The sequence below is a fragment of the Leptopilina boulardi genome, unplaced genomic scaffold (assembly GCF_019393585.1).
Source record: "Leptopilina boulardi isolate dan_hultmark-lab unplaced genomic scaffold, ZJU_Lbou_2.1 LbouV2_302, whole genome shotgun sequence".
In the NCBI taxonomy this organism is placed as follows: Eukaryota; Metazoa; Arthropoda; class Insecta; order Hymenoptera; family Figitidae; genus Leptopilina; species Leptopilina boulardi.
Window position 1 is genome coordinate 1264630 of NW_026137866.1, and position 20985 is coordinate 1285614.

General features: G+C 27.1%; 3 protein-coding genes across 4 annotated transcripts; 2 read left to right on the forward strand and 1 right to left on the reverse strand.

The window, feature by feature from the left end:
- Positions 1 to 2086: 2086 nt before the first annotated feature.
- Positions 2087 to 4875, forward strand: LOC127282645 (pumilio homolog 3). Its single transcript, XM_051307018.1, has 2 exons — positions 2087 to 2195; positions 2678 to 4875. The coding sequence occupies exon 2, from the start codon at positions 2689 to 2691 to the stop codon at positions 4750 to 4752; it is 2064 nt and encodes a 687-aa protein (XP_051162975.1). The 5' UTR covers positions 2087 to 2195; positions 2678 to 2688; the 3' UTR covers positions 4753 to 4875.
- Positions 4876 to 5037: 162 nt separating this feature from the next.
- LOC127282644 (proteasome adapter and scaffold protein ECM29) lies at positions 5038 to 13295 on the reverse strand. Its single transcript, XM_051307017.1, has 25 exons — positions 13065 to 13295; positions 12297 to 12544; positions 12108 to 12226; positions 11794 to 11943; positions 11443 to 11721; positions 11079 to 11360; positions 10807 to 10996; positions 10585 to 10730; positions 10182 to 10488; positions 9905 to 10097; positions 9465 to 9821; positions 8904 to 9388; positions 8714 to 8828; positions 8461 to 8644; positions 8085 to 8373; positions 7791 to 8024; positions 7373 to 7717; positions 7142 to 7298; positions 6886 to 7044; positions 6671 to 6802; positions 6282 to 6591; positions 6018 to 6201; positions 5804 to 5948; positions 5517 to 5717; positions 5038 to 5432 (listed from the first exon to the last, which is right to left on the reverse strand). Exons 1-25 carry the CDS (start codon positions 13087 to 13089, stop codon positions 5230 to 5232), a joined length of 5439 nt encoding a protein of 1812 aa, XP_051162974.1. The 5' UTR covers positions 13090 to 13295; the 3' UTR covers positions 5038 to 5229.
- Positions 13296 to 13748: 453 nt separating this feature from the next.
- LOC127282919 (eukaryotic peptide chain release factor subunit 1) lies at positions 13749 to 20833 on the forward strand. 2 transcript variants are annotated; one of them, XM_051307508.1, is made up of 11 exons: positions 13749 to 14591; positions 14987 to 15162; positions 15244 to 15371; positions 15633 to 15783; positions 15982 to 16172; positions 16260 to 16389; positions 16476 to 16696; positions 16769 to 16916; positions 17246 to 17357; positions 19220 to 19236; positions 19734 to 20833. In XM_051307508.1, exons 1-9 carry the CDS (start codon positions 14506 to 14508, stop codon positions 17323 to 17325), a joined length of 1311 nt encoding a protein of 436 aa, XP_051163465.1. In that variant the 5' UTR covers positions 13749 to 14505; the 3' UTR covers positions 17326 to 17357; positions 19220 to 19236; positions 19734 to 20833. The 2 variants fall into 2 exon arrangements, with proteins under 2 accessions (XP_051163465.1, XP_051163464.1); XM_051307507.1 differs by lacking the exons at positions 17246 to 17357; positions 19220 to 19236 and having other exon boundaries at positions 13757 to 14591.
- Positions 20834 to 20985: the final 152 nt, after the last annotated feature.

Here is a 20985-nt window from a genome sequence, read left to right on the forward strand (position 1 = left end):
ATAAAAAAGAAAAGGATACATCGTAGATAAGTCTGAAACAAACAAAAATATATAAATTCCTGCAACAAATAAATTCAAATTAAACACGCATGATAAATCCAAAAAATTTATAACATAAAGCAATTAAATTATTTGTAAGTAAAAGTAAAAAGAAATTAAATTTCCTGAAACAAATAAATACAAATTAAATAGGAAAATGGAAGAGAAATATTTTCAAATTTGAAATGTAAAACTTAATGTAAAGTAAAAACATATGTAAATAAATACCTCTTAAAAAATTAAATTTCCTGAAACAGAAAACTTTTAATTAATGCAAATAAAATGAAATATTTTTCAATCATGTAATTGATGCACAAATACTTATCTTTTATCAAATCTATTTGTCTTGAAACTTTAATCACTAAAATTGCACTAAAAGAACTGAATTTAAAAAAAAAACCGATATATAAAATCAGCGAAAAAAATGCAAATTATAATAATTGGATTTTAGTGTTGAAATAAAAATTTTCCAACACATATGTTTATCACAGGACAAGGTTTTACGCGATTTTTAAAAATGATGGGCAAAATATTAAAAAATTCTAATATATAAATATAGAAATGTTAATTATAAAATATATTAATAAATAAAATAAATATATCAAAAAGTATAAAAAATATTCTCTTTTTATACTTTTTGATTATGTATATTATACAAAACACAAAAATGTAAAATAATCATCTGAAAAATAAAGTGATTATAGTAAAATAGTAAAAATTATTTTCTCACCACGATGATTCAACTGAAAAAGAACTTAAATTAAATTTGAACATAAAAGACATGAAAATACAAAATTCAAAAATCATATTCATAGACAAGATAGTGACACAAAAATTGCATACATACAACATAATAATAATTCATTATTCTTACCAGAATAATATTCCTCCCTAGCTATATTTAAAAGAAAAATTATCTCTCTCACACCACCTTTTCTTCCAGAATTCACAAAAAAAACTCACATTCTCACACTGAGATTATTTCGATGAACTAAATTTACACTACACTAAAGAAATTACTTGCATTTTTATGCAAAAACGAATAAAGAATTACGAATTGTATTAACAAAATTATTGACCTTCAGAATAAAAACAAAGACCTCGTACACTGAAGCATTCAATATGGCAGCCAATTTGTCTTCCCATCTTTCTTCAAGTTTCATCGAAAAAATAAATCCTATAGCACAATATTATTTATTACTACAATGTAAAGAAATATTAATACATTATCTTAAGATTGTAACAGTAGATGCTACAATGCTTAATATGGATCTGAAATGTTGGGAACATTGTTGTAAAAATGTATTGCGGTGTAGGAGAAGAGAATATAAAATGGCTACCACAATGATTTCAGATAACTTTGACAAAAATTCAACACATCAGTAGATTTTGTTTTTCATCAGATAAAATTCGCGTAATTAGAAACAATGTAATTGCAAAAATAAACTTGTATTTTGCAAATCAACTGCAAAAACGACAACACGCGCACCACGAGGCATGCCAAATGCCCGGTTTCACACACATCACTTTTATCATTTAATCGGTAATAAATTCGACTTATATGATTTAATTTAACACTGAAAATCACAATTGGATTTTAAAAAGACTCTTTAAAGAAACTATTCTTATTTTTTAATCGAAAAACACCCAACAAAAGTAACAAGAGACACGCACAACATGCACAAACTTGTACAAACGACGCCATTTTGACAAATAAGTGGCGACCAATCACATTCACGGTTTAATTTACGAGATAGAAGGGAAACTTTATGTTCAAATTAATAATTTAATTTAGATAACTTTAATTATTTGTTATTAATTTTTAACAAAAAATATAAAGTAAACTTAATTTTATTCGATCGTAGCGCTACACTTTTCGAAAACAGAGTTTACATGAAAATCAGTGACGGCAAACAGGGAGCGGAAACAAGGAAACGTGAGAAACGATTTCTGATTGGTCGAAATGGGCGCGCTGATTTCAAAAACATTAATTTTAAACTAAATTTAAAATAAGCGCGCGTATTTTAATTAAGGTTATAGTTTTTTATTTTAGCCGCAACAGCGCTGTGTCTGCTTGTCATTAAAAAATTGAGAATTGTTTGGGTCCACGTGTTTTTAATTATTTATTGAATTTATTTTAAAAGAAGGATAAAAAGGTAAATTAATATAATTAATTTTGTACAATCAAAATGTTATTAATATAGTTTATGAACTATATTCTCAAAAAACATAAAAAAAATAATTGTTCTCGACAAATCTTTGTTTTACATACCAGAAACAAGGAAACATTTTTTCTAATTTTGTAATTTTATAATTAATTGATTTGATAAATTTAGAAACATTTTAGAAACTTTTTGTTTAAAATATTTAAATCTCTTTGAATTATAATTTATATAGAATACTGTAAATGCATCACAATTTTTCATTTAGAGGTTATGTTTCTTTTTTGTTTTCATTTACATTATTAGCATATTTAATATTGTTTTTTATTTTGTTTATAATTATTTCTCCATTGTTTTATTTATTAACTTGTTAATTTTTTTTTTCTTTATTTTGTAAATTTTAAACGTAAATGAGAAAAATCCATGTTAGAAAGGGACAATTCACATTTACTGAAACAATTTTAAATATTTTACAGAATTATTGACAATGAAGCGAAAAGATGCAGAATTAACGAGTTCTGAATTAGACTCAAAGAAATCCAAGAAGTCAGTAAATTTTGCCTCTCAAGTTCATGTCAGAGAAATACCAAGAAAGGATGAGAAACCAGAAAAATTTTCTAAACAAGACAAAAAGAAAAAGAAGGGAAAATTCGAGAAGCAGACAATTGTAAAGAAACTGGAAAAAATAACATTAAAAAAGGAGAAAATTATAGCAGCAAAAACACCAGAGAACAAATCGATATTAAAGAAACCACAAAAATCCCAATCACCAAATGTCGATAAACCGTCAGTAATAAAAAATTCCGAGAATCCAAAATCAAAGAAAAAATTCGAAAGTCCTAAATCACAGAAAAATAATGATAAATCAAATAAGGTATTTCAAAAGAACAAATATCCTCAAAATGACGAATCAAGTGAAAAAGTTGATTGGTTAGATTTTAAAAAGAAGAAAAAGGCACTCAAGGCTCAACGAAAAATTAAAAAACTGACAACCTTGTATGATATTTCTGTACAAGCCAAGAAAATTGGGGAAAAATTACGAGTGATCGAAGCCGACAATGAAAATCGTCAAAAATTATCAACAGAATTACATGAATTATTAAAAGGAAATTATACAAAATTCATTTTAACACACGATATGTCACGTGTTATACAATGGCTAATTAAATATTCCAACACGGAAATTCGTCAATCAATTAAAGATGAATTAGAATCTTTATTGATTGAAATGTTTCAATCGAAATATGCAAAAAATTGTATCAAAGCATTTTTTCAATATGGTTCCGATAAATTGAGAAAAGAAATTTTCACCGCTTGCAATGGTCACATTATTAAATTATCAAGTCACACAGTATCAGCACCAATTTTTGAATTTGCTATCTCTGAACATGCAACAGATGCGGATAAAATTCGTTTTAAACAAGAATTTTACGGTGACATGTATAAACATGCAAAAGACGAGAATATCAAGACACTTGAAGATGTTTTTAAAACTGCCACCGATATGAAAAAAGCAACACTTTCAGCAGTCAAGACAAATTTAAATCGAATTTTGAATAAAAAACTCGCATCATCACCAATTGTTCATACGGTTTTAAGTGAGTTTTTGTCAATTTGTACTGATGAAGATCGAGATGAATTGATACCACTGCTTAGAAGTTTAATAGTCGATTTAACGAAAACCAAGGACGGCACAACAGTTGGAATGTTAACAATTCGTCATGGATCAAATAAGGATAAGAAAATAATCATGAAATCACTCAAGGAGCATGTAAAGGAAATTTCTATCTCTGAACATGGACATTTATTGATTTTTGCACTTGTTGATAGTGTGGACGATACGGTTCTTTTGAAAAAAATCATTCTCACAGAAATAATTAACAATGTCAATGAAATTATTCTCAATGAATATGGAAGAAAGGTAATTTTATATCTTGTTGCGCATCGAGATTCACATTATTTTCATCCAGCAATGGTGGAATCGTTGAAGAAGGAAAATGAAAATACAGCCAGCAAGAAGCCAATTGAATTAAAAGAGAAAGAAATTTTAGATGGAGTTATTGAAAAATTACTGGAAAATATTGTAGCAGAAACTAAAATATGGCTATCAAATTCATCAATTCAAATGGTTACACTAGCAATTATTAATTCGAATCATGAAATTAATTTAGAATCAACATTTCAAGCGATTGCTGACTTTTTAATTAATGAAGATTCAAAAATTATCGAAGATGACAAAGAATATAGTGCGATTGAACACACGGGTCTTCATTTAATTCTCAAAAAACTTTTTCAAAAAAGTACAATTTTTCTGGAAAAAAATAAAACATCCCTTGGTGATATTATGTTAAAACTTTTAGATTCTCAAATTTTAGAAAAATTCATACAAATAAATAGAGGATGTTTTTTGTTAATTTTTTGTTTAGAAAATTCATCATCAAACGTTGTATCAAGTTTATTGACATTGTTACAACCATTGAAAAAGAAATTGACGTCATTAGAAAGTCCTGGTGCTAAAATTTTGTTGAAAAAACTCAAGGATTGTAAATAATGTTATTTTTTTTACTTAATTATTATAAATAATTATTAATAATCAATTAAAAATCATTTTAATACTTGATTAATCAAGTAACTGTATATTCAGGAATTAATAAACATTTTTAATGTTATCTAAGTTCACTGTAATGCCGCTTTATTTTTTTTTCCTTACTAAGGTTACATAAATAATTATACTATAAATATTCGTCTATACAGGTAACAAATATAAGTTTTATAAAAAAAAAAAAAAAATTATCAATTGCCAATTATTTTCTATCTTGAATTAATGGAAGATATATATTAATTAAAAAGTATATTGATTTTTATGTTGCCAACATTTAATTAAAAAAAAAAAAAAATGAATGACTACGTGATTTAAAATTGATTATTCATATATACGTTTAAAAATTCAATCGTAGTTTACTATGACATTGAAAAATGGAAATAATGTTTTATGAAGAAATTTTACCTTCATTTGAGATATTGTTGATTAAATTTTAAGCATTGTTTTAATATCAACAACTCTAGTGCGAATTTCCGGTTGATTGTCTTTAGACAATTCAGGAAGAAATTCCTTAAAAAGAGCTGTTATTTTTTCCAATTGTTTGCTATTATTTGTTTCAGCCATTTTTCGTGCAAGTGATAAAATTATATTTAGCGCTTCTTTTCTTATTCTCGTGTATTTTGAGATATCTGTAAATTTTTCATAATTAAAATTTTAATATACTACTTTAAAAAAAAAATATTATTTTATTCCTATAATATTTTCCTACTTACTTATGGATTGTGTTAAAATTTTTTCCAATGTCTCATAAACGGTGTCCAACATTTCTTGATTACTCTCTGAAGCCGGAATTTTAAATAAAATAAGTTTATCAACAAAAAGATTTAAAGTCGTCAAAATTGCAACTTGAACGACTCGAGTACTATTTGGTAGCATTTCATTACAGTGTGTAACAAATTGCAAACAGTATTTATCTAAAATGAAAAATTAGTTTTATAAAAAGAAACTCATTACGTTCGTGATAATAATAAAATATTTAAAAAATAAATAAATTTATTACCTTGAGTTTCTTTACAAGAAGGCCAAGCTTTCCCTAAAGATTCATAAATAGTTTCTTGTAATTTCATTTTATCTTCAACTTTTTTTGAATTTTCACTTCTTGAAACGTCATTATCATCGTCATCATCATCAGTTTTACTTGATAACTAAAAAATTATTATTAATTAATTTCTTATATAAAGAAAATATTCATAATATTAATTCAATAATTTTACCTTCGGTAAAACTTCTTGTGCTATATCATAGATTTGAGTAAATCTATTAATATCCAACTCGTGTAAAACTTCTGAATAAGCTTTTAAAGCAAATCTACGATATTCCAAAGATTCTTTCTTACTCTCTTTATATAAAATTCCCAAAACTTCTTCAGTTAACTTACTATCTTTTTTCAATGCTTCCCTGTAAAAAGAGAATTTTTTTTAAAAATAATTTTTAATTCATAAATTAATATAAATAAAATGCAATAAATTTTAACTTACTTGCTGTTACAAGCAAGTAAAGAAAGAGCATTAAGAAGACGCTCTTTTCCATTCCATGTTCTCCCCTGTAGACCATTTGTCAAAATATTTAATAATATTTCTCTGGAACTATCATCGATACTTGATCCTAATTTTGTTGCAACAGTTGAAACAGCATTTGCAGCTTGTGCTTTTGTTGTCCATGAGGCAGATTCCAAAGCTGTTTTCAAAATATCTAAAATGGCACTTAAATTTTGTCGAATACCAGTTTCCGTACCAGGTGAAATTTCAGACCACAAATCACTCCAAATTTCAATTGTCGCTTCATTTCCTTTTTAAAAAAAATAAGTATAAAGAAAATTAAATATTTTTTTATAATTTAAAATAATATTTCCAAATTTTTTTTTTACCTTGTACTTTTTCAGCATGCATAGCGAAAAATGTTAAAGGTAAAACTATTTTTATGTGTGTTTTAATAATCTCTTGATTATTATTGTTTATCGATTGAAGAGTTTGTCCAATTGCAAGTCGAATAGAGTCATCTGAAAAATTAAATATATTTTTTTAAAAATGTATTGCAAAAAATAATACTTTAAGAACAATTTGAAAATATTAATATAAATACCTTCTCTTTCCATGTACCATTTATTTAAAGTATTTAATAATTTCTCTACGCTAGAATCTTTAGCACAACCCACCACATGACCAATTGTATTTGCATTATTTTTTCTTATCGATATATTACGATCAGTAAGACCGTTCAGAAGTGTTGTTAATATTTTACCTAAAACAGCAAATTTAATTCAATTATAATTAAAAATTAATCGCAAGTTAAAAAATTAAAATAATTTTAAAATAAAATTTTTTTTTTTATTACGAACCAGCATATTGTTGTAATTCCATTTTTAAATGTGAAGTCATAAGAATAATGAAATGAGAACATGCAACCTTAACTCCAAGTCCTATACTTGATTTCATAATATCAGTTACTTTCGGCATTAATTCTTTGAGAATTGGTGCATCGATGAAAGGAATACACTGTAAATAATTTAAAAATATAATTAATTCAATTTAATAGAATTTTTAATTTTAAGACAAATAATTAAAATTACTTTTGTAATTGTCTCTGTTGAATAATGACTTTTAGCCTCGCTTGCTCTTTTAGTATCGAAAATCTCTTGGGTTTCTTGTGAGGTACAATATGCATTTCGAAAATAATTGAGACCAGGACTGTCCAATTCTTCAGCTGCATTTAATAATGCAGGTATTAAATTGACTAGAGAAGGTTTCAATAAAATACCAGCCGCTGTCACAAGTTGTGATACTGTTTGCAATGAAATTGTTCGAATTGCACTTAAATTATGCGATATTCCAATATCTATTAAAACTGGCAGTACGGCTTGTAACACTTCTTCGCCTGATTTTCCATATGATGAATCACATCGACGAATACAGTACTGTAAAAAGATTAAATAATTAATAAAAAGAAAAGAATTTATTTTAGAAAAAGAAAAATTACTAAAAACTTACGTGACTGAATATTTTGGCAGTGTTTGCAGCCGCTAATCTAGTAGCCTCGTGAATATCGTCCATTACACGGAATAATTGTTTCCATAATTCCGGTGCTTTGTCAGTTAAATTAATCGGTGCACTCGAACGAAGTAATTCAGTCAAGGCGTGACAACAACTTTTACGTACTCGCCACTGACCATCAGTTAAATTAATAGTCAAATCTTCCAAAATTTCCTTATGATACTCCTCAATCTGAAAAGAAATTTAATTTGAAATAAATTTTTGCATTAATTAATTAAATTTTCGACTTACAGCTTTATTAGTAGATGGCACAATTGCACGCCAAATGCTCGCCATACTTTGTTGAGTTTTTGGAGTGGGATCAAATTGATATCTAAACAATTTAGGTACAATAGCTGGTAAATATTTTTTCAATTCAACAGTATCAATAGCAGCGAATGCCGAAAAACCATAAGCAGCACCTTTCTTTGAATTCCAAACTGCATTATGATTCGCTAAATGTAAAAATTGATACATAAATTTGGGATTATTTAAATCTGAAGCGAGTGAACATATCTCACGATACGTTGATAAATTTCCTCTGCAAAAAAAAAAATTTCAAAATTAAAAAAAAAACTATAAATAGTAAAATTAATTTTACTTGTTTTTATTCGAATTAAAAACTCACCCCAATGGACTTTTGCCCATTTCATTATTTTCGAATAACACTGTATCGGATGTTACTTTTATTCCTTCTCTTCGTCCATGAACAAATTGTTCTAATAAATTGGAAACTAAAGATTCACGATTATTTTCACCACTTGAATTATAAACCAAATAGAGACCTTTCGAAGCAGCATCTTGTACAAATTCTGTAAGTAAATAAAAAGTATTGCTTTTTTGTTTTATTAACGTAAAAAAAAAATATATAAATCACATACCATTATTTTCTGAAAGTAAATCCATAAATGAATTCTGAAGAATTGCAAAATTTTCCTTTATACAACTTCGTTCTGAATTGTATTTTACTAATGAGAGCAAACATATGCATACAGCCTAGAAAAAAATTGTAAATTTTTACAATTAGTTTTATCGATGAGAAAAGAATGAAATATTTAAAAATCTACAAACCTGTCTCAAATTTGGATGAGGTTCTTTTACAATTTGGAACATTTTTGTCAAAACAAAAGCAAGAAGCTCATCGCTGGTTTTACTATATGAAACCTTATATTCAGTAGAAGGTATTTTCCAAATATTTCTCGCATTTATAGAACCTGGTCCTTGAACGCAACATATTAAAGCTTCACTTAGAGTGAGATGAATTTCAATATCTTTAGTGTCTTTAGCGAAAGTGAGAATTTTTTCAGCAATAAATTTAGTATGAGGAAATTCTTCTCCAATGCATAAAAATCCAAGTGCAAGTACTGCTGTGTCTTTTATTTTATTATTCAATTTCGAATTTGTGAAAATAGAAAATAATTTCTCAACAATGTTCATTTTACTAAAACCTTTATCACTATTATCTGGTAATGGTAAACCAAATGTTTTTCCCATTATTCCAATTCCTTGCGCGGCAGCATTAATTAATAACGAATTATTATCACTTAAAAATGGACCTGTAAAAAAGATTTTCATGAAAATATATTTTACTTTTGTATTTTTTTAATTTCATTGAAAAAAAAATAAACTTACAAATTGTTTCAACTGCTACACTGTAGACTTTTAAATTAGAAATCTCTTCAATATTTGTCTGCTTTAAAGACAATAATTTTTGCTCGATCATAAAAGAAAGTGCTAATAATGCTCCATGTTGAATTTCAAGTACTTTATTTTTTGTGCAATTCACAATCTCCGACACTTGACTTTCAAATTCATTTAAAGGCAAATTGGCGACAATACAGGCATAAATTTTGGCACTTAATTCTCGATAATTCTCCTTTGTTGATCCTTGTAATTTTTTCAACCATGGCAAATCTTTTTCATAGCGTTTTGATATTTCAGGTGACATTGTTCCAAGTATTTCCAATAATGCGTTTAATGAAACTTCATCTAAAGAATTAAAATTGTTTTGTGATTAAATATTAGTAAATTATGAATAAAGATTTATTTAAATAAATGTGATCAGTATTTACCAGCTTCCTTTGAATGACCAATTTTAATATTGAGAAAACTGAGATAATTGTTAAAAATCTCCGGCTGTTCTTTTACCAAATTTTCAAGATAACGTCCAATCAATGGACTGTGTTCGCAAGGATGTTGAATTTGTTCACCTTGCGCTGAAATATTGGCACTTTTAGCTAGAGATAAACGCAAGTAGAGAACAATCTGTAAGAAAAATGTATTATTTATTTTATTACACTTTTTATTATAAAAAAATTTATTTTATAAAATATTTTTAAAGCCAAATACCTCAGTAAATGCTGCATTGTTATATGGTAAACTTTTAATGATAGAATCCTTTTTTCCAGAATTTGAAGTATTAATTTTTGCTTGAGCTTTTAAATGAACGTACGAAATAAGTTTTGTGAATTCCGGTAGAGGAATTTCTTTTAGATTTTGTTTATCACGCTCATTTTTGTAAGCCGTACCATATAAAGCTTTGAGAGCTTCCAAGCTCACCTCCTGCATTGTATCGCCACTAGCAAGAAGAAGTAAATAGCGAGATGGAGCATCATCATTTGGAAAAACAGTTGCCGCATAATGGACTGCAACAAATCTGCGAAAAAAAATTTTAATTAATAATAATGTCAATTAATATATTAAATATAACATTTATGTAGAATTTAATTTTTTTTTAAATTTGTTTAAGTACCTAACATGAGATTCTGGCGATTCAATGTGAACGGACAATAATGCGTTCATTAATGCAATACTTTGTTCATCTTCTTTATTAAGAATAAATGCAGAAGACATGCTGATTAAAGCATTTCGAACTGTGTGTCTTAAATCGCCATCAGTCTGAAAATAAATTATTATTATTATAGAATATTTGTTTTTGAAAAATAATTTTCTCGAAATTCAAAATTCCACTTACAGCTGCAAGAGTATCAAAGAATTTTTCCAATAAGCTGAAATCTTTATTAATTAAAGCAGGAATTTTTTGTCCAAGTTGCCCGACAATTGTGTATGCTTTTGGTTTATGCATGGGATCACCTTCGGAAATTAATTTCATTATTCCATTTAAAATAACACCAGCTACTCTAACCAGTGATGTAGGATTACAACTGTAAAGTTAAAATAATTTTTTAAAAAATATTTAAAATTTATCAAATACATTAAAGTTCCTTTAAACTTTTAAATACTCACTGTTGAACGATATTAGATGTAAATTGTAATGCCAATGTTTTGAGTTTTGGATTAGTATTGCTTCCATAGAGAGAATCAAAGACAACTTGAATGCAGGGAGGAATAATAAAACCCGCGTTAGTTACACGACAAAGATAATATAAAAGTTTAAGACGAATTCGTGTACCGGCTGGTAATCTCTTCATATCTGGTTTTACTTCCTTTTGCGTTGCTAAAGCATCCGTTCCCAAAAATAGGGAATATAGAGGAGCAGCAAGTTGCATTGATGACCAATCGAGTGTTCTATAATTATTAAATGTAAATTCTTTTTTAAATGTAGAACATTTTTTATTAATTAAAAAAAGTAGTTGAAATAAAAACAAACCCAATTATTTTCTTCAGCTCTAAATCAGCCATATTCGCAACGCTAAATCTTGTGTCAGCTGCAGCGACAATTAAATGAATGAATATATCCGAATCGGAGAAAACTCCACCCGAAATAAATTTCACAATTCCCAATTTAGTTTGCTCAAGTTGCTCGGCAGTTGGAGGAGTTTCTCCAATAACTCTTTTAAAAGCATATGTACTTAATCCTGGTGGTACTGGAAATTGTGACCAATCAATTGGTTGACCAGCCTGTTGATTCTCCACATTTCCCACAGTTCTATTTTACAAATAAAAGAATGATCAATTTTTCATTCATTCGATAATAATTTATAGTTTTAGAAATATTTACCCATATGGCAGTAATAACATATCGAGCATAAAATTTATAAGCTGTTTAGCGACGTTCGGTTTGTCATGTAAGCCAAGAAGAGCTCCACGCTTATCCGGATCCATTGGAACTTTAATATGAGCCAAAGCTGGCATTATAATAAGCAGCAAACTACAAAAACATCAAATAAATAATTTTTCATGATTTATATTATTAGATTTAATAATTAAAATATTCTACCAATTGGTAGCAAATGTTTTAAAAAATGATTAAATCTACCTGAACTTAAATTTTTCAATTTAGAAATAAGTAATTAAATTATAAAAATGATATACCTGTCTTGATGAGATAAGGGCTTTCCTTCAATAGCATTTAAAATACATGGAACCAATTCTGCTTGTTTGTTGATATTCATTCGAGGATATCCTAACTTGATGTATATAATCGTAAAATTCTGGAAATAAAAATAAAATTTTACCTTATCTCAATTTTATATATGAATAATAGAAAAAAAATTAACTTACAATTACAAACGAACTAGCCGCTGGATCTTGATATTGGAGTAAAAGTGCTTCCACAGGAAGTTGAACCAAAGGACGACTTTTCACTCTTTTATTAATGTGAATTAAAAGCTCCATTACTTTTAATCGCACACCTTCTTGAGTACTTGAGAGCTTCAATAAAACAGGAGGTAAAAATTTACATACTGAAGCTTGAAGTTGTTCGTCTGTTTCTGCAGATCCAAGGCGGAGAAAAACCCGCTCCAAAAGAACTTAAAAACCAAAAAAAATACATTTCAAAAAAAATTCTATTAAACCCTTTAAGTAAAATACAATTTTCATTGATTCAAACCTTTTATTTCTCTTTTTAACAAATTTCTTTTCTCATATCCATATTATGGAGGTCGAAAACTAACTAATTTTTTAATTAATCCTCTCATATTAAACTTACAATGAAAAGGAAATTCGATATTAATTTTGTCAAATTAAAATACTTATTTAAATTGAAATTAAATCCTAAAAAACATTCTAACCTACTTTGACAGATGAAACCACGTGCTGAATCTAAAATTATATATGTGTGCGTTAACACAAACACAACCCACTTAAGACACGACGGCGTGATATTTAACTTTTCCTTTTCACTCGAAAAACATCTTTTCTTTCATTTTTCATGCAAAAAAGAGAAATAACTGTAATCTACAATTCCTTATCTATGAAATAATAACCATTCTAAATTGATTACTAAACTATTCACGAGTGTAAAACAATTTTTTTCTACAGTGTACTTACTGAGTTCATCCGTCGCTCCTGCCATTTTGGAATTGTTTGTGTTGGTGTGCGAAACGAATGACACGATAAAATTGGCTAATTATAAAAACTTCACCATAAAACATTAAATCTTCAGTATTAATTAATGAAAATATTAATTCAAAACATGCTACCTCTGCACTTTAACAACAATGTGTTGCAATGATATACCCTTTAATTTGTGTTTTATTATACACATTAAAATGAGAAACACTGTTCGAAATTTGAGAAAAACAAAAATTGTTGAGAACCATAACCTGACTTTTAAAAAGTTATTATAATGATCCAGAAATTTTTAATTTAAACAACGATTAGAGATCAAAGAAATATAAATTTTTAATTTAATATTGAATTATCTATAGATATAATTTATTATTCAAGGTTCTTATTTATTTTTAATAAAATACTAAAAAAAAAACAAATTCAAATAATTATTTAAAAATAATATTCCCTTCTGACGTCAACAAACAGTAGCTTTTGATTGGTTTGTCTTTATTGGACAAATTCCATTTTTCTCAAACATTATTTATAATTGGTCATTAATTGTTCTATACTGACCAATTACAGCACAAAACAAACTAAATTATCCAATCACGGTTTATCTTTTATTTTGTTTATTACTTAAGGTAAAACAACGTAAGTGATCAGCAGGTATTAAAACCCGCAACACGTTTTTTTGATTTCTCCTTAAATATTATAACTCATTAATAAATATTCTTTGTTTATAAATGATTGTTCAGTGTTTTAGATAAAATTTCCAAAAATAAACAGTGCAATAATAGTGATTAATTTTGTAATCCCCATTTTGTATGAATTCATACATGTTTTAAGGTTATGTTCACCAACATTGTTGAAATTTTCTGCGTAAACGAAAACATTCTCAGTACAGCCAATGGAATCATTTGAAATAAAGCTTGATGAGTAATACCAACGAGTGACCTCGCGTCGCGACAGTCTTTTTGCTTCCCAATTTGTACCGTGTGGAACGTTTGAGAAAATTACTGACGTTTCGTAGTGGTTGTGTGCTTTGCTATTCGCATGGCCGACGTGTGCATTCCTTAAGTTTCTGTTCGCGTGGTGTCCTTCATATAATTGCAGGTGTTTTTATTAAAGATTTAGTGTGTCTAAAAGTAAAAAAAAACATTAATTCAAAATCACAAGTGAGTGTGTGCATCGTGTCAAATCCACAAGTGTACCGTTCGAACGTTATGCTGTGCACGTTCGACCTGACATAATCCGGTTTGAACTGGATTTCGGCAGGTTCTTTAAGATAAATGGACTGGCCGTTCGTTTCAGAAATTCTGCACATTTGGCTTTTACGAAAGGAGTAAATCTTTTTTTTTTTTTAATTACCCGAGAGAAATCATCGAGGAATTAGGTATAAACTCTTATATAGTAACCACGCGACTTCCAGCACACAGCAATGTCCAACGAGGAGACGTCCGCCGACCGTAATGTCGAAATCTGGAAGATCAAGAAACTTATTAAAAGCCTTGAAATGGCTAGGGGGTAAGTTATTTTCAATACTTTATTACTCGACTACCTAAACTTTCCTTATACGTGAAACAGCATATGTTCTCTTATACTTATGCATAAATTACAAAATTAAAGTGAACCATCCATGTAACATTTTCTCCAGGATGTCCGGAAACTATGTTTAGCTATTTATTTCCTGCTGTGAGTTGTCTGATTTCTAATAACAGACACTTAATATGTAGGTTAAATCCTTCTCTTTCTTTTTTAGAACCACATTTATAATGTTATGCAAGTTAGAATCACAATATGTTTCTTTTAGGAATTAAAAAAAAAAATTAATTTTGTTTTAAAAAAAGGAAATTGATTAATTAAAATTAAAATTGAATTTTAATATTTATTAAATTTAATATTAATTTTCATCTTTTTAGGAATGGCACAAGTATGATATCGTTGATAATACCTCCAAAGGATCAAATATCGAGAGTAAGCAAAATGTTGGCCGATGAATTTGGTACTGCATCTAACATAAAATCTCGTGTAAATAGATTATCAGTTCTTGGTGCCATCACATCAGTACAGCATAGGCTAAAATTATACACCAAAGGTAGAGAAATTTTCTTTTTTATTTTAAAATAAAATAAAATTATCTAATTGTGAATATTTAATTCTCTTTTTTTTATTCCAGTACCTCCAAATGGCCTGGTTATTTACTGTGGAACAATTGTAACAGAAGAAGGCAAAGAAAAGAAAGTCAACATCGATTTTGAACCCTTTAAGCCTATCAATACTTCTCTTTATTTGTGTGATAATAAGGTAATTAATTAATAATTTTCCTAGGAAAAAAAAAATGAAAACAATTGCGATAGTTTACACTATATATGTATAATAATTGATTATAGACGAAAGTTTGCAATGATTTAACATTCAAAACAACTGTGCCAAGGTTACCTAACAAAAGAATCATTATATAATAATAATATTTTTTTTAATTAGATGTCAATTTTTTTTTTTTTTTTGAGAAGTTTTACTAAACGGATAATATTTTGCATAATTTTGTAATTAATTAATTTTCAGTTTCATACTGAGGCACTTACTGCGCTACTTGCCGATGATAACAAATTTGGTTTTATTGTTATGGATGGTAATGGAGCGCTTTTTGGTACTCTACAAGGAAACACACGCGAAGTTTTACATAAATTTACCGTGGACCTACCCAAAAAACACGGTTTGTATATAATTAATAATTAATAATAAATTAGTAATTTAACAAATATATTGTCAAATAATTTTTGCTTTAAAAAAAATAATTTGTTTTGTTAATATGTAAATCTATTTTAATTCGCTTCGTAACAGTTCAAGTTCTCATTTATATGTAGAAGATTAAAAAAAAAATTGAGTTTTAAGAAAAGCGATCTAATTACAGGCAGAGGAGGACAGTCTGCTCTTCGTTTTGCTCGATTGCGTATGGAAAAACGACACAACTACGTCCGTAAAGTCGCTGAAGTAGCGACTCAGCTTTATATTACTAATGATAAGCCTAACATTGCGGGTCTTATTTTGGCTGGTAGTGCTGACTTTAAAACAGAGCTCAGTCAGTCCGATATGTTTGATCCTGTAAGTTTTATATAATATTAATGCTTTTTAATTTTTAAAAATAATTTTTTGTTTAGAATATATGTAAATTTATTAATTTTATTTCAGAGATTGCAAGCTAAAGTGATAAAACTAGTTGATGTTTCGTACGGAGGGGAAAATGGTTTTAATCAAGCTATTGAATTGGCAGCTGAATCTTTGCAGAATGTTAAATTTATTCAAGAAAAGAAACTTATTGGTACAATTATATTTTATTGATGTTTATTAATTTATTTATTTTTCATTTTATTTGATTCTAAAATTGTTTTCTTTTTTTAATTTAAGGTCGCTATTTTGATGAGATTTCTCAAGACACTGGAAAATATTGTTTTGGTGTTGAAGACACGTTGAGAGCCTTGGAATTAGGTAGCGTAGAGACATTGATTTGTTGGGAGAATTTAGATATTCAACGATATGTTCTTAAAAATCATACGAACGGTGAGGAGAAAGTATTGCATCTAACTCCTGAACAAGAAAAAGACAAATCACACTTTACTGATAAAGAGGTAATAATTGCATACAAAAAAATTTGTTTCATTTATTTTCGTTTATAAACAAATGTTTTGTTTATTATACAGAGTGGTGTAGAATTGGAATTGGTAGAATGTCAACCTTTGCTTGAATGGCTGGCAAATAATTACAAGAGTTTTGGAGCAACACTAGAAATTATAACAGACAAGTCTCAGGAAGGTTCGCAATTCGTCAGAGGTTTTGGTGGAATTGGCGGTGAGTTTTTTTTTGGACATTTTTTTTTTCAATTAACGACTCCGATTACTTTAGACTGAAAATTATAACTCCACGAATTTCGACAAGTTCCTTCGATAGTTGAAAATTAGATTTAAAAAAACATTAGATTTACAGGATTTTTTTAAAAAAAGAGAATCTCCTTTAAATAGATAAAAGAATCAGATTTTTAACTGATAATAAATAATGCATGTTTTGACACTTAAAAGAAAACAAAAAAGTGGAAAATTTTGAAGAAAAGAGATTTTTGGCTTTGAGAGAGGTCATGTTCGAAAGTTAATAATAACTGTAGAGCATATGTTCGAATTTAGGAATCCTCCGCTACAAAGTTGATTTCCAGTCACTGCAGGCTGATGAGCCTCTTGATGACGTTGACCTCGATGATTACTAATTTCATCCGTGAAATACTCAAGAGTCTACCAGGTAGAAGTTTATCTGTTTTGAGTGAATTCATTCATATATATATATTTCGTGTTTCGTAGTACTTCTCATTTTTTTTCTCTTGATAATCGATGAATTTGTCGAGTTAAAAATATTAAATGAACAAACTTTTGTTTCAATTTTATCTCTAAATTTTTATTAACTAAATAAACTATAGACATAAATTTTTTTTATTTATTTAAAATTCATTTTTTGTGTTTATTTCAATGTTTAAACAATTTTTTTCAATTTCACTGCATGTTTCATAAATTTTTTTATTTTTTTGTTCTATTTTTATTTTACTAATTTATCACAAAAAATTTTAAAGTACGTTCATTTAATGTTTGAGAATCGTAGTAAAAAAAAAAGTATATCGACAAACTGCTATAATTTCTTCATTGAGTTTTCACTGATTAGAATAGTTCTATATTATAATTATTTCAACGCTGAATTCATAAAACATGTTTCTTTCTTCATGTCATGCATATGCACTGCACATTTATTACAGTTTAAATATAGAAGAATTTTGAGTTTTCTTTTTTTGTTCTCTTTTCACAAAATTGAAGGAAATTGTTTATGGAGATAATTTGATCGAACTGAAGGAAATTGTTTAGAAAAAATATTTGTTTTTTTTCTTCTTGACAAAAAAAAAAGGATTGAAGGAGATTATGGACAAAAATTTGGTTTTTATTAAAATTGAAGGAAATTCGTTATGAAAAATATTTGTTTTGTTCTTTTGAAGAACGAATTCGTGGAAATGAAAAAAATGGTGAATTTCAGGAAAGGACAAATTTGGTTTAATTTAACATTTTTTTACATCTCTTCATTCAATTAAGAACACAGTTCCTTATTTAATTGACAATAATTTTTAAATATAGAAAATTTTTGTTTTATTATCTTTACATTTACATTAATTGCAAAACTACATCCATATAAAAGTAACAATTTCATAAAATACTAAAATAATATTTTGCTCGAAATTATCATCTTTGTATTGCTGATTCTATATAATTATTCTTTTAATTTGCATGACTGAAGCTTTTTAGTAGTTTGTATTCCTTTTTAGATGAAAGTAGGTAGAATTTTCAAAAGATTTTTATATAATATGGATTTTAAAATTCTTATTTTAAACAAATTGGAAGTATCTTTTTTTGTTTTGGATATTATTTCTTTAAATTCACAAAAAAAAATTACCAATTTAGTACAGCTTTTCTATTTATTATTAATCTTTTATTTATAAAAGTATATTATTTTCGTTATCTTTTACCATTTTAATTATTCCTTATTAATTTAATTAATTACAATTAACCCAACTGTAAAAGTAAAAAAGTATTTTCAATTTTCCTTTCACGATACACGCAGCATTGAAAAAAATGTGCTTGAGTACCTATTTATTTTATTGAAATAATTTTTAAATTTTCTTGAAAATTGAATATCAAATACAAATTTTAACCGTGGTGATGAATACTTTTCCCTCAAATTAAAGATGTACTTCATTTTTTTTGTCTAAAAATATTGGAAAAAAATTATTTCCTTTAAATTGTGCATGTTTTGTTGTTCGATATTGATAAATATTTATTATCTTGTAGATATTTCTAAAATTGATGTAATAGTTTTCTCATTTTCGGAAAATGTTAATTTTTTTAAAAATATTTTTTAAAAACGTAGATTGTTAAAACTTAATTGTTTTAAATGTAGTTGTTTTTTTTTAAATGAATAAATTTTGCACGTCAATATTGATATTTTAATAAATGTTATTTAAAAATTAATATTTTTTAATATATATTTTTTTATCAATAAATTTTAATTATCTACTTCAATATTTTTGAGGGTAATGTACTAATATACCTTTTCGTTTTTATTAGCTCGCATATCGGGAAAGGTATAGTACATGCTTTTTAATACAAAAATCCCTATTTAAAAATACACAAACAATATTCTAGAGTAATGCCTAATTGTACTAATAATCCGCTAAATTCGCTAAATTTTAGAACTGAATTGAGAAAATTATAAAATTTACATTCCTTTTAATTAAAATAATTATCGGCTAATAGAAGCGTTAGTCTTCCAGTAATACAAAAAAAATAACTAAATAAGCTTGTACATTTTTCTAGAAACAATTCTTTTAAGTAATTTAAATAATTTACACTATATTAACATTTTCTTCTAATCTTTTCTTGTAAATGATTTTTAAGATACAAACTTTTTCTTCCGTACCTATTATTAACATAGAAACAACAGAACAGATAATAAAGATTTTAATTACTAAATTGATAAAATATTTGTGTTAATTGGAAAAAATACAACTTTAGGGAAATAAAATTCGCTCAAGTGACGCAACATTAATAATAATAATGTTTTCTTTTTATTTATTTGCAGGAATATTGCGCTATAAAGTCGACTTTCAAAGTATGCAATTGGAAGAAGATGAACTCGATAATTTCGATCTGGACGATTATTAAAAAGCAGTTGAATTTACAGACTACTACTCGGTTCTCAAATGCTTTTATGAGAAAAAACGCACTGCGTGTTTTCTCAGTCGCGTAGTATTTTAATGAGAAGCACTTTTGAAAATTTCCCAGCAAGAGGCAATTTATAAAATTTAGTGAAAAAAAAAATCGTTTCAATTTTTATGGAGCACTACGCGATGAGAGAAATCTCCAGTTTGTCGCTTAGATTGATGATGTGCACGGAAAAGAGCAACACGAAGACTGTGACACTTAATAAATAAAAGCCAGCTTGATACCTGCCTACCATCTTAAAACAAAAATAATAATAATAATTCACGCAAAAACAATTATTTTTTTCTTTGATTATTCACATGAATTTATTTAGTCATTTTCAAATGAACTAATCTTAGCGGAAAAAAAAACTATTGTATAGTGCTACGAAACGATAAATTTTTGTAAAAAAAAATCGCCTTTTGCTTTTTTTTTAAATGAAAAATGTTTTATTGGCTCAAATTAACTTCGCGCAGAATTTTAAATGTTATATATCAAATCATAAAAAAAAATCTGTAATAAATTTTAGATTATTATAACATTCAGCCTACATCGTGCATTTCGTAAAATTCGTATGAATAATGAAAGCTTGCACAAATTTTCAGATAATATTTTTTTTTTTTTTTACATTCAAATTATATTTTCAATTTTTATTTTTCTTATTAATGAGGAATAGAGATTTGGGATTCAACTGGTCACACATCCGTCTCTACGACAATATATACATAAAAAAAAAAAAAAAAAAAAATAGAAAAATTGTATGTGAAAAATTTTGCCTTAAGCGTGTCATAGTTTTGTACGATATCTTTCTTAGTTTTCAGCGAAATGCAAAAATTCATATAATTAGCATGAGAAAGAGAGAGAGATCGCCAAGTTGATTTTGAAACAACTTTGCCCATGTTCTCAAAGGCTTTCCATCAATTTTCGCGAAAATTCATTAAAGTGAAAAACGAATTATTAAAACTAATTAAGAAACGATCCTAGTGTTGTTACTTTTACTTGCTTTCTCATCATGATGCCTTTGTAATAAAAAAAAAAAAAAGATACGATATAAACCGAAGTATTATAAATATTGCAAGAAAAAAAAATGCACCAGTTATTAATCGAATGTCGTTTTTATCTATACTGTA